Source organism: Rhinolophus ferrumequinum, chromosome X (assembly GCF_004115265.2).
Source record: "Rhinolophus ferrumequinum isolate MPI-CBG mRhiFer1 chromosome X, mRhiFer1_v1.p, whole genome shotgun sequence".
NCBI lineage: Eukaryota > Metazoa > Chordata > Mammalia > Chiroptera > Rhinolophidae > Rhinolophus > Rhinolophus ferrumequinum.
The window spans coordinates 42,956,337-42,970,696 of NC_046284.1; the positions used below are offsets into that span (position 1 = coordinate 42,956,337).

General features: G+C 38.2%; 1 protein-coding gene across 1 annotated transcript in view; it reads left to right on the forward strand.

Moving 5' to 3' along the window:
• The window catches only part of CAPN6 (calpain 6), a 31,072-nt gene that overhangs the window by 5,690 nt on the left and 11,022 nt on the right, over positions 1-14,360 (forward strand). Inside the window, exons 2-5 of the mRNA XM_033120181.1 lie at positions 698-877; positions 9,173-9,304; positions 10,343-10,551; positions 11,047-11,239. Of these exons, the coding sequence (XP_032976072.1) occupies positions 713-877; positions 9,173-9,304; positions 10,343-10,551; positions 11,047-11,239 (699 nt within the window). The 5' untranslated portion in view covers positions 698-712. The remainder of the gene's footprint in view (positions 1-697; positions 878-9,172; positions 9,305-10,342; positions 10,552-11,046; positions 11,240-14,360) is intronic.

Here is a 14,360-nt window from a genome sequence, read left to right on the forward strand (position 1 = left end):
TCCCTTCAAGCACAAAGTGTGTGGCCCACAGGGCACTAACTTATTCTGAATATACTAAAGAGATTTATTTCTTCATATTCAAATTATTTGCCATGAACTCCTCCCTGCCAGTGTGAAATGGAAGATTGTCCTTTAAATTATAATGGCTCATATCTAACTAGCAATCTTAACATTTATTATTTATTTTTCCAATAAGATTATTAAGGCCCATATTACTTCCTTTATTGGATAAAAAAAACTGAGGCCACAGAATAGCTTGGGTGCCCTATCCAAAGCCCCAAACTAATTACAGTAGTGCCTCGGTTTTTGAAAGTCTCCATCGACAAACATTTCGATTAACGAATGCCGTAAACCCGGAAGTAAATGCTTCGATTTTCGAACACTCCTCGAAGTCGAACATGTCACTCGGCTTCCGCTGAGTGAAAGATCCTGAGGCCTAGCTGTTAGCTGTTTTCAAACGTTTCAGAACTCGAATGGTCTTCCTGAACAGATTACGTTCAAAAACCAAGGTACCACTGTAGTTACAGAACCTGGACCCATCTTTCCCTGTAAAGGGTGACTTTTCCATTAAAGCCAAACTTGAAGTGCTTACCTGCGGGAATAAGTCACTGGGATGACTACAATTTGTCTAATCTCAGGTAATTTTTAAAAGACTTGAGAACTTCCTCTAATAACAGTTATTTTTTTCTCATTCTAGACATAGTTTGATGCTATGGGTCCTCCTCTGAAGCTCTTCAAAAACCAGAAGTACCAGGAACTGAAGCAGGAATGCATCAAAGATGGTAGACTTTTCTGTGATCCAACCTTTCTGACTGAGAATGATTCACTTTTTTACAACCGACTGCTTCCTGGAAAGGTGGTGTGGAAACGTCCCCAGGTAAGTTTCTTTTTTTCAATTTCAGTCTCCCTCTTTATCTCTTTCATCATAACTCTACTTGGTCCACTATTTCACTCACACAGCCTCCTTCATGTAGAACAATCTGGAAGACAACTTTGAAATGGGAAGTTTTATGAATCTGTGCTTCTGGCTCTAGTTTAAAGAATTGAATTTTAGTTAAATGTTGTCACACAGTAATTTTAAAAGAACAACAGAAAAAGAAATATACCATGCTTGTTTTAATTTGGAAGTTCATTTGAATAAACATGGTGACTCAAAAAAACAATAAATTGTCTCTTTCCTGAGTTACCTATCACAGCAACTTCAAGATAATCTCAGACCAGTGAGGAGAAAAACTCCTTATATGATGAGCATAAGTGAAATGAACTTTGCATTTGGGGGAAGGAGGCTTCTTTGCTGCTTTTTAAATACCATCACCTGTATCCTCCCACTGTTAGCAAAATGGGATCCAAGTAGGACTGCAGCTCTTTCACCACCTATTAATAATTACTATGGTTCTCTGTGGAACATATGTATGTTGTGTCTAAAGCAAATCTTGGGACCCCTTCAGAAGTCCTATACAAGTGGGAGCTCAGTGCATAAAATGATAGATAATAGAGTCTGGAGAATAAATGACAACCTTGCTACATCTCAAGGGTATAACTACATAGAAGGATAGGCTACCTGGGTTCCTTACCAAAATGGATGACCAGGAATATAGGCCACAGAAGGCTATTATGAAATGCAAATTCCTGGACCTTCACAATATCCTGAAGATATTATGATCCTACTTAACGGTGTACCTTTGTGTGCACTATTATGGAACCACTTCAATCAGCAACTCAAGGTTTGCCTTCTTCAATAAACAAGTTATTGCTCTTTTTTAAAATTAGTTTCAGGTGTACAAAGCAATGTAGTAGTTAGACATTTACACCCCTCTCAAAGTGACAAACCCCTTCCTCCAATCTACTACCCCTCTGACATTGTATATAGCTGTTACATACAATTCCATTGACTCTATTCCCTATGCTGTACTCCACATCCCGTGTGTGTGTGTGTGTGTGTGTGTGTGTGTGTGTGTGTTTGATATATATATATATATATATATATATATATATATATATATATATATATATAGAGAGAGAGAGAGAGAGAGAGAGAGAGAGAGAGAGAGAGAGAAAGAGAGAAAGAGAGAGAGAGAGAGACATTCAATATTATTCAGCTTCAGGTGTATAGGCCAGTGGTCAGGCATCTACACAGTCCCTGAAGTAGTCTCCCTAATAAGACAAGTGCAAATGACCAAGGTAGATATCTTAAAAATCATTTTGATATATTTTTTCTGGTTTAAAAATTGAAGTTAGATACTATGTCCATTTTATTGATGAGGAAACTGGGTCTCGGAGAAAAGGTAAGCATTTGCCCAGGATCAAACTGCTAACACATTAGGATTTGAATCCAGGTTTGACTGCAAAGCTCACATTAGTTTTCACACTACCATGCTGCTATTTTAGGGAGATATAGTTGTGTCTCTTTTGTTAAAATAAGTAGCTTCCCTCCAGTCGGTTCTCCTTACTGTCTTGATGTTATTGATCCAAATTATCCCTTTTGAGAGCACACAGTGAGCTTAGTCTTAATTAAGCCCAAAGGGAGAATCACTTAAGAAACAGTTTATAGACCGTCAAATATAGACTGGAAAGAATTTTAGAGACTATTTAGTTAACCTATTTATTTTACAAATGAGGAAACAGATTCAGAGAAGGGCAGTAACTGACCGCTCCAGTCATCCAGCTGGTTAGTAGACTTACTTTATGCCAACCTCTTTGTAAGATACAGACATGGCCTTGGGCAAGGCACTCCCATTCTAGTTGAAGATATGGATAGTGAGCTATCAAACGGTTAAATAATAAATTAATGCCAGATATAAGAAATACTATTTTCAAGCATACAGACAGTAAATCATGTAAGGTTTTGAAGAAGAAAAGATTATTGTGGATGAAAGTGGTTGGGGGAAGGAGCCTCTTGTGGGGAGTAAGGGAAAAAACAAAGTTCTGGATCACCATCTGAATCTCCTCAAAAAGTTGTGGATTTTTTTTCAGCCAGAGTGGAGGCCAAGCCTTTGGTCAAGAACCATGTCCGAGTTCTCTGGTCTCCCATCAGAAAAACAGAGAGACAGCCCTATGCCTTTCTGAATTGGCTCAAGAAGACCAGATGGGTCATTAGCCTCACCCTCCTCATTGGCAAGATTGAAGCCCTGGTTTGCAAGGAAGCTTACAGACTTATTGTTCCTTGGCATGCCACATAGTCTCATACTCCACCAGGGCTATTTTCTGAAGTCTCTAAAATGGAAGAAGCATGATTAACCTGGTATTTTCTGTCTCTTTCCTCTTTGTGTTGAAAAGCCTCTGCCTTTACAAGCAGCCATGACTGTAAACATCACTGCCAATCGAACCAACCAATGACAGTCAAACCCCACCTTCTTAGGGCAGAATAGAGTTCCCCTTATTCCTACTTGCCACTTCCTTGATGTGTTTTAAGGAGACATTTTAGATAATCAGGGATTATAGAGTGTTTTGCAATTGTTTAATGCCAGCTCATCTCCCATACCCCTAGAGGAAAATAATTTTCCTTAACTTCTCCAGTGGTCCCATGGACCCAGCTACTGTCCTAGCTTGCTGGGTACACAGGTATATTGCCTGAGACATGTATTCCTCAACTTTCCTGTCCTCCTGTGGCCTCAACATATAAAGTCTTAGTAAATTCTAAGAGCTGAGTTATACTGAGTTACAGTGTGATCATAAGACTGCAAGTAGGATTTTTAGGCTGAAATTTGGTTGCCAAATTCCCACAGAAAATCTCTTATCCAACTCCTTCCAGCCTCTCTCCCCTTCTCCCTGCCTCTGGCTTTTTTTTTTCCTGGCTGACTCATACCCAGCTACAATAGTGCTTTAGAGAAAGACACATCTAATTTCAGACTAAAACAGAGAAAGGCCTCGTGAGTATCTGCACAGCCAGCTGTAGGGGAGGCAAATGCATCTGCACAAAATCTCTGTCAGTTATCCTGGTCAAGTTTTTAGTTCAGCTTTCACTACCAATGTCCTTGCCCAGGTCTCCCACTAGGGAATACCTTCCCCAGGGGCCATTTCACTACAGTGGGTGGGAGGACAGTGGTGCAGTTATGGATTAAAGCTAAGGTAGTAAGAATGGAAGGGTAGGTTGATGAGGGGAGACAGAATCAGAAGACGCAGGCCTCAGTGACAGATTGCATGTTGTAACAGTAAAAGAGGAAATATTTCTCTCTTTGTGCTAATAGAAATTTCTAAAACCCAGCTGAATGTGACACCTATGTACAATAGTTTGGGCCTCAACTGTTCATGAATTTCTTTTTCTTCCCAAAAATCATGCCCCCCGCCCCGCTCGAGTAGTCCTGTTTTCCACTGATGACACAATTGAAGAGTTGAATATGCCCATACTCTTTCCATCTATCCTATTTATTTTAAAAACCACATTTAAAATTTTAACAGCTTTATCAAAGTACAATTTATATACCGTAATATTCATCTGTCTTAAGTATACAATGCAATGATTTTTAGTAAATTTACAGAGTTGTGCAAACATCACCACAATTCAGTTTTAGAACAATTGCGTCATCCTAATAAGATCCCCTATGTACATTTGCAGTGAGTAAACCCCTCTCCCCACTACCTAGTCATAGGCAATAATGAATCTACTTTTAGTTTCGATCTAGATTGGTCTATATTGGGCATTTCACTTAAAATGGAATCATAAAAGTAACTGGCTTCTTTTGCTTAGCATGTTTTCAAGGGTCATCCATATTGTAGCATGTAACAGTTTATTCCTTTTTAGTGCTGAACAGTATTCCATTGTATGGATATATAAACTCGTCCCAGTAAAGCATTTAGGGATTTATATTTGAAGTCTCCTAGCAGAAGTCTGCAGAGTCAAATAAAAATACAGATGATGCCATTTTAAGAAAGGAAAACTGTATTAAAATTATAATAATAAATACTGATAACAAAAGATGAATACAAGTCATGTTTGGCTTCTGCAATTACAAGAGGTGCTCAACGTGCAGATTATGGCAAACTACTGCTTGAGCAACGTTGACCAAAATGTCCACTTGTATACATTTTTTTTGACATCCCTGGTATATTATGTTGTGACTTGGTTGTCTACATTGGAACTGGAAGTTGGGTTTAAAATCTTATTCCCAGGCTCCATATTGAGTTTTCCTTGGAGGGGTTAGGAAAGAAGAGAATGTTTTACTGGTGACAATATTTTCATGCAGAAGCAAAATTCCACAGCAGGTAAAATGGACTCCTTGAGAGGTTGGTTCAACATTGGTCTCTGAGCCTAGGTTCACCTATCAATGCTCTGTCTGAAGATGGTTCAATATTCTAAGGATAAGATAATGGTTACTTGGGTGAGCTCACAAAGCCCTCAGGTCCTGAACCTTCTGGGACTATTTAAGAGCCCTGGACTTAGTCATAATATACCTATTGCAGGGCCAGCCTCACTTGTAGGTATCCATACCCCCATTCCCCCAGTACTGTTGGATTGCACATAACACTTTTGAAAGTGCCTCTACTCTTCTGTTTGCTGGTTTTCTAGTCAGTCTTTCATTTTACTCTGGTTATTCAGGTTTACCCTGTACCACAGTGTTTATTGTCATCAAATTCTATCTATGTTAAAAAATTTCTAGAGATGTAGATGCGCTAAATAGAAAGGAAGTCACATAGAGTGACAAATGCAGGGTTCCAAGACTTGTAATTGTATGCCTCCCTCCCCCCCAGAGATATCTGTGAAGGGAGATGAGGTGAGGACAATGGGAGGGTCCCTCAATGCTCAGCTAAGGGAATATATTTCCTAGAGAACTTGCTTTTCTTTGGAAGGCTTTGGGTCAGGGATCAGGGTATGTAGGGATCATTCCTGGCTTTACTCTTGGTGCTCAACTTTCTAGTTGTGTGTGTGTTTCCCCCTAAAAATTATTTTGCCTTCACAAACAGCCAAGTTCAAGGATCATGTTAACTGTGCCAACACAGCTGGGAGCTATTAGGGGCTCAGCAATCTCCCTTCCCTTCCAAGCCACCCATCCTGTGAGCTGTGACCTCTCCCCCAACTCCACTCCCTACCATTCCAGCAGAGCTTGGGCTGAAATGTCCCATCTGCATTCAGCATCTCAGCTTTGAGTTACAGAAAAAATACTCCAGACTTACTTACTTACCTCCAAAAGGAAGACACCCAGTTGTTCAAAACTAGGGGAAAAGTCAATAATTGGCCATTTCATTGTTTTCAAATTTGTAACCAAAATGTGCATTTGGCTGTTAGATTTGTATTGACTCATTACCATTTCTGGCTTCTTAGCTGCTTTTGAGTTTTTCACTTCCTTAAAGAGGTAGAAATGTGGCTTAATAAAGATTTGCTCTCGTGTTTCACATCATGGTGCTGACATTCAAAAGAGATCGATTCATATTTAGTGTTTTAAATTGAGGAAATTAAAGCCTTTTGGTGATATTTAGCCTGGAATCAAAAGCTAAGGCATGGCTTAAGCAAGTCTTCCAGAATGATGCCAAGCTTTTAGGAAAGGGTTAAGCAAAGAGACATAAAACACAGGGATGGATTACTGAGAGTGGTAGCTACAACTCTGTCCTTGAAAAGCTGCACAGTATTACCTTTTATGTGGTGTGCATTGATAAACCTAAAGCCAAATGGATGGACCAGCTTAGATCTTGAGGTTCTTTCTATAACTGTATGTGGTTTTGAAGAACCTAACATTTCAATCCTAGGTCTACTAACTCGCTGAATGAGTGGAGGGTCCAGATACTGCCCTTCTCTGAATCTGTTTTGTAAAATAAATGTGTTGACTAAATAGTCTCTAAAATTCCTTCCAGTTTTGATAGTCTATAAACTGTTAACTTATCATGTTTTAGAACCCACTGTTAAGTAGTCATCCTTCACGTATAAAAAGTGGTGACGTAAAACTGGGACATGGTCCAGTTTATAAGGGTAAATGGAAAGTACAGTGGGTGTTTTGTCCAAATTTATATTCTGTCATGATTACACTTAGCTTTACACACACACACACACACACACACACACAGACACACACACACACACTATATCTATATGGTCAGCTTAAGTCAATGGGAGAATAATTACCTGGTTCCTCAATTTGACTTCTGTTTATATGTCTTTTTGCTCATTTATGTGACCTTTTATGTCTTGAATAGAAGCTGACATGCCAAAAGTGTTGGCTGAGCCTAGATCCCTGCTTTGAAATTAAAGCCTTGTATAAATTCAAGACACTGTAATGTAACCCCAACCATTAATAACTCTATGTAAAACAAACCAATAATATACCTTAATAATTTAAAAGACACTTTTTCACACGTCAGTGTTCACTGTACTGTTTTCCATCCTAGGAAACTATTATATGCATCATCTAAGTCCAAGAATTAATTGTATAACTTTACATTTTGTGCCAAATAAAATGGTAACACCTGACCCAGAAAGGAAAAACTGTGTTTAGTTTCATCTTAGAAAGTGTAAAGAAACAATAAGAGAAAGAATAATAGGATCTAGTTCATCCAACACACCTGCTTTATGTTCAATAAGTATAAAAACAGGCAGCTCCCAATCCACAAAAACATTTAGTAAGATAGAAGTCTTCTCCTAAGACACAAAGGTAATGAAACACTAGATATGCATTTAAAAGGGTAAAGGGGATCAAATATATGGTGATGGAAGAACTGACTCTTGGTGGTGAACACACAATGTGATTTATAGATGATGTAATACAGAATTGTACACCTGAAATCTATGTAATTTTACTAACAATTTTCACCCCAATAAACTTTAATTTAAAAAAAAAAACAAAACAGAAAATCAAAGCTGACAACACATCTAGCCCTCTTATTTTGGCAGAGGCATGCCCACTTAATCTTTAGTTTGGACTTGTCCCTGCCCAGAATGCTTATTCTTTTCCAGAGTTGCTTTGGCTTTTAAAGAAGAGATGGAATGTTTCATTCTCTTCATCAAGGAGAATTATGTCCATTAAAAAAAAAAAAGAGGTTTGAAAACCAGAAAAATATAGCTGTCTCTTTTTAATAATTTTAAATGGCTATATGCCTAGATATTCTTTCCATTTGAGACTAGGATTTGTTTCTGCTGTGTAAGTAGAATGTCAAGGTACTTGACTTCATTGATATTTCCTGCCTTTGAACACTGCAAGTGCTGATACTCTCTGAGTCACACAATCATGTCTTCAATTGTATGGTGTCATGTATACAGCTATACCTTTGTCCAAGCTTATCTCTCTACTGATTACGTCTCCATATCCCTCCCGTGTCCAACTGCCTAACTCTAGTCATTCCTAAGGCTTCAACTTGAGTGTTACCACTGCTATTCAATCTACTCACCAGGTAAATTTTGGAGATCTATCCTGTAGGCTCTGATTATACTCTGAAAATGCCTCCACGGTGTCCTCATCACATTTTGTTATAATTGTACTCCTTGGGTCTTATTTTCCTACTCACAGTGGGAGTGGTGCCACTAATAATACGTTTGGGGAAGACACACACATGCACCCCAGACAAATACCATCCCCACTCTCTCCAGGTTCCCTCAGAACATCCGCTGTGGGGAAAGAGTGTCTGCTGAAATGCTCCTGTGAGCGGTCTATTACCACCTGCTATTAGTGCTATTGCTATCTATATTCATCCAAAGATGTGGAAAAATATAATTGCCATGGAGACCACTGTTGCCTTTGCTTTATGTTAGGAAAGGCCTTCCTGTGTAAGGTCTCAGAAATCATTTTCCTAGAGAGGGAGAAGAATTTATGTTCACCTCCATCAGCCCTTGTCGCTTAAATTTAATCACCCTTTCAAGCACAGGTGCTTCAGAAAAATCTCATCCTGGTGAATAGGATCATAATATAATGTGCTAATTCCTAGTTCTCCTTTAAAGCTTACTGCTGTGGTGAAACTCTTCCACATCTCAGTGATAGCTATATCTGAGAACTCCCCACCAGCACGTCTCATGTCTCATCCCGTTTCATCTATCCTCTCCTTTCACCTCTCCTGCCACTTCCCCACATTACCCTTTTCCTGTGTCTAGATGATCTACTGCTTTGTGTTTTTCCTCATAGCCTCCCAACCTGCAGAAGTCCTAGCATCTTTTACCCCCCCTCTTCTGTAAAGTCTATCCTGCCTAGCTCAGCTCACACTGACTCTTTGGAAACACTTCCCAGACTCTTAGAGCCAATTGTTTTATCCACAGGACATCTGTGATGACCCCCATCTGATTGTGGGCAAGATCAGCAACCATCAGCTGATCCAAGGGAGACTGGGACACAAGCCAATGGTCTCTGCATTCTCCTGTTTGGCTGTTCAGGAGTCTCACTGGACAAAGGTATTCCCCTCTCCTGTGGGACCTCACTCAGTTTCTAACTTCTTGTCTTCTTTAATAATTTCAGAAAAAGTCAGGTCATAATTTTCTAGATTGTCAAATTCTTGAAGTCAGAGTATTAACTAGGTTAATTCCCTCCATATTATTATGAGAATTTTCACAAATACAGAAAGTTGAAAGAATTTTACAGTAAACACCCATATACTCACCCAGATTCTACCATTAACATTTTACTCTATATGCTTTGTCACACATATTAGTTGATCTTTTGTCACTTGCAGTGCTTTGACTCAATAGCTCTGCATGCTTGTGTTTTCTATACCAACTGGGGTATAAAGCTAGTAGGGACCAGGAAGTCATTGACAGATATGGAAAACCAAAAATGTGGTAAAGATGGAAATAGATCCTTAAAGAGGTTCCAATAAATTATTAAGAGTACAAAAATTCCTTTGGCATTTTAGAGTTCAAGGAAATGAAGTGTTGACTTGATTTGGGACAAAGTTGGAACATTTCTTCAGAAAAATAATTTTAGAAGATTAATGTGTAAATGTATAGAAAGAGGAGAATTTCCTAAATGTAATTTTACTCAAATTGTGAATAAAATCTGTATTCCATAGAATCTACATGAAATATCTAAGATGGACTTTTAAAAACTGAAATCACAGGGGGCCTTGTATTTTTATTGATTTTGATTTTTAGTTTATGTGGTTAAACATGCAACCATGAATATGTATAGACAGTTTCTCATGATTGAGTTTATAGATTATATGTGGGCAATAATTTAATCTCTAACTGACTGCTCCCAGTCACCTTGTGTGTATTCAGGACAGACATGGTAATACTATCCTCAGCAAACCTGAACTGGGAAAGCAACAGTTGTGGGAAAAAATGCCCTACTTAGGACTTCCAAACTTAGATCTAAACCAGATGTATTTAGTGGGCTTTTTGTTGCCACATGGATTTGCCAGAAGTCAACTGTAACCTTAATATTTGGATATAGTCCAGTGAATAAGAGTTGAATGAATGTTCTTATATTTCCAGACAATTCCCAACCATAAGGAACAGGAATGGGATCCTCGAAAACTAGATAAGTATGCTGGGATATTTCGCTTCCGTTTCTGGCATTTTGGAGAATGGACCGAGGTGGTGATTGATGACATGCTGCCCACCATCAATGGAGATCTGGTTTTCTCCTTCTCCACCTCCATGAATGAATTTTGGAATGCTCTGTTGGAAAAAGCTTATGCAAAGTAAGGAGGGGAGTTGACTAGTACATGAGAAAAGGAAGGCCACCTATTTCCTTGGCATTCTCTCCCAGCCCAGCCCTGGAGTTTCAATTGGGTACGATCTCAGTCAAATCCAAGGCATTTCTTTGGTCTTGGGACTGGTCTTCAAAATTCCTAAAATGAGAGAGAAATCAGCTTTTCTGGTTTCTGTTAACCTCCTACCTGCTCCTAGGAGCCCCTTCCTGCTGCTAATCTGTAAATAATGGCATATAGCCTCAGATTTTCTCCTTGTCTAATATTTGCTTGTAGAAAGAAGTTTCTATGTGGACTGTACTTAACAAACATAGCCTAAGCTTAGAAATCTCTGACTATAATCTCAAAATATTTGTCATTTCATACTTAGAGAAAAGCCAGAGGATATAATCTGGCTGGGAAGGGATTGTTCTAATTCTTGGGAACAAGATGTCTTTGACTTGGAAAAATAATTTTATAAAGACAACCCTGCATATCTGTCCCCAGACTACTTGGCTGTTATGAAGCCCTTGATGGTTTGACCACCACTGATATCATAGTGGACTTTACTGGCACATTGGCTGAAACTGTTGACGTGCAGAAGGGAAGATACACTGAGCTTCTTGAGGAGAAGTACAAGCTGTTCAGAGAAATGTACAAAACATTTACCAAAGGAGGTCTGGTCTGTTGCTCCATTGAGGTTTGTATCCACCAAAAAAAAAAAATTGTATGCTCACTTCTGGCAGAGGAAAATACAAAATTTAGTAGAGAATATCACCCGTATTCTGGAGAATCACAAAAAGCCATTATGGGACTCAGAAAGCTAACAATACGCATGGAGCCCTAGCACAGAGTCTGGAGAGCTTTGACTTTTTTTAATTTTTTTTAAATTTTTTTTATTAGTTTCAGGTGCACAAGACAAAGTAATACTTAGGTGTTTATCATTTATATCCCTCACACTGTGTGAAACCCCTTCCCCCCATCCACTATCCCTCTCACATCGCACAGAGCCATTACATATCCACTGTTTCTATTCCTAATGCTGTACTCCGCTTCTTGTAAGTATATACATACATACATATACATATATATAAAATTATAGTTGGCATTTATTATTGTTCAGCTTCAGCTTCAGGTCATCCTCACTGAGGTGGTCTCCCAAATGGGACAAGTGTCCATCGGATACCCTACAAAATCTTTATAACATTATTGATTACATTCCCCAAATTGATTTTCAAAACCCCATGGCCATCTTGTGGTTACTGACTGTTTTCTAATCCCCTCACTTTCCCCATTATCCCCAACACCCCTCCCATCTAGCAACACTCAGTTTTTCCTCTATGTCTCCAAAACTGTTTCTGATTAGTTCATTCACTTATTCTTTTCTTTAGATTCCATATATAAGTGAGATCATATGGTATTTCTCTTTCTCTGTCTGACTTATTTCACTTAACATAATGTTCTCTAGGACCATCCATGTTGTTGCAAATGGTAAGATTTCTTTCTTCTTTATGGCTGCATAATACTCCATTGTATAAATGTACCACAGTTTCTTAATCCAGTCATTTACCGATGGGCATTTTGGTTGTTTCCATGTCTTGGCTATTGTGTATAATGCTGCAATAAACACAGGAGTGCATAAAGATTTTTGAATTAGAGTTTTGGATTTCTCCAGATAGATACCTAGGAGTGGAACTGCTGGATCACAAGGTAGTTCCATTTTCAGATTTTTGAGATACCTCCATACTGTTTTACATAGTGACTGCACCAATCTGCAATCCCACCAAATGTGCAGAAGCGTTCCCTTTTCTCCATATCCGCGCCAGCACTTGTTCTTTGTTGATTTATTGATGATAGCCTTTTTTTTTCAGATTTTTTTTTTAATTTATTGGGTTGACAACTGTTAGTAAAATTACATAGATTTCAGGTGTACAATTATGTATTACATCATCTATAAATCCCATTGTGTGTTCACCACCCAGAGTCAGTTCTCCTTCCATCACCATATATTTGATCCCCCTTACCTTCATCTCCCACCCCCCACCTCACTTACCCTCTGGTAACCACTAAATTATTGTCTGTGTCTATGAGATTTTGTTTCTCATTTGTTTGTCTTGTTCTTTTGTTGTTTTTGATTTATATTCCACATATCATTGAAATCATATGTTTCTCTGCTTTTTCTGTCTGACTTATTTCGCTTAGCATTATACTCTCAAGATCCATCCATGTTGTCACAAATGTTCCTATATCATCTTTTCTTACTGCCAACTAGTATTCCATTGTGTATATATACCACAACTTCTTTCTCCATTCATTTATCAAAGGACATTTTGGTTGTTTCCATGTCTTGGCCACTGTAAACAAAGCTGCAATGAACATTGGAGCACACGTATCTTTATGTATAAATGTTTTCAGATTTTTTGGGTAGATACCCAGGAGAGGGATTGCTGGCTGATACGGTAATTCTATTTGGAATTTTTTGAGGAACCTCCACACTGCCTTCCATAACGGCTGCACAAGTCTGCATTCCCACCAACAGTGTATGAAGGTTCTTTTTCTCCACAGCCTCTCCAACACTTGTTACTATTTGTCTTATTTTGTCTTGTTGATGATAGCCATTCTGACTGGGGTGAGGTGATATCTCATTGTGGTTTCTATTTGCATTTCTCTGATGATTAGTGATGCTGAGCATTTTTCATATGTCTATTTGCCATTTGTATGTCCTATTTGGAGAAATATCTCTTCAGGTCCTCTGCCCATTTTTTAATTGGGTTGTTTGTTTTGTTGTTGTTCAGTTGCATGAGTTCCTTGTATATTTTGGATATTAGGTCCTTATCGGAGGCACTGTTTGCAAAAATCTTCTCCCCTTCAGTTGGTTACCTCTTTATTTTGTCGATGGTTTCTTTTGCTGTGCAGAAGCTTTTAGGTTTCATATAGTCCCATCTGTTTATTTCAGCTTTTACTTCCATTGCCTTTGGAGTCAAATTCATAAAATGCTCTTTGAACCCAAGGTCCATAAGTTTAGTACCTATGTTTTTTTCTACACAGTTTATTGTGTCAGGTCTTATGCTTAAGTTTGGATCCATTTTGAATTAATTTTGGTACATGGTGACAGATAGTAGTCTAATTTCATTCTTTTGCACGTGGCTATCCAATTCTCCCAGCACCATTTATTGAAGAGGCTATCTTTCCTCCATTGTGCGTTTTTAGCTTCTTTGTCAAAAATTATCTGTCCATATTTATGTGGTTTTATTTCTGGGTTTTCAATTCTATTCCATTGGTCTATGTGCCTGTTGTTCTGCCAATACCATGCTGTTTTGATTATTGTAGCCCTGTAATACAAGCTAAAGTCAGGGAGTGTGATACCTCCAGTATTGTTCTTTTTTCTTAATAAATAAAAATTAAGAAAATTTTTTCTTAATAAAAATAGCTTTGGCTATTCGAGGTCTTTTGTGGTTCCAAACAAATCTGATGATTCTTTGTTTTATTTCTTTCAAAAATGCCATTGGGATTTTGATGGGGATTGCATTAAATCTGTATATTGCTTTGGATAATATGGCTATTTTAACTATGTTGATTCTTCCAATCCATGAGCACAGAACGTCTTTCCATTTCTTTGTGTCTTCTTCAATTTCTTTCAAAAATGTCTTATAATTTTCAGCATATAGGTCCTTCACATCCTTGGTTAAGTTTATTCCTAGGTATTTTATTCTTTTTGCTGCAATTGCAAAAGGAATTTTTTTTTTGTATTTCTTCTTCTGAGATTTCATTGTTAGTATAAAGGAATGCAATGGACTTTTGTACGTTGATTTTGTAGCCAG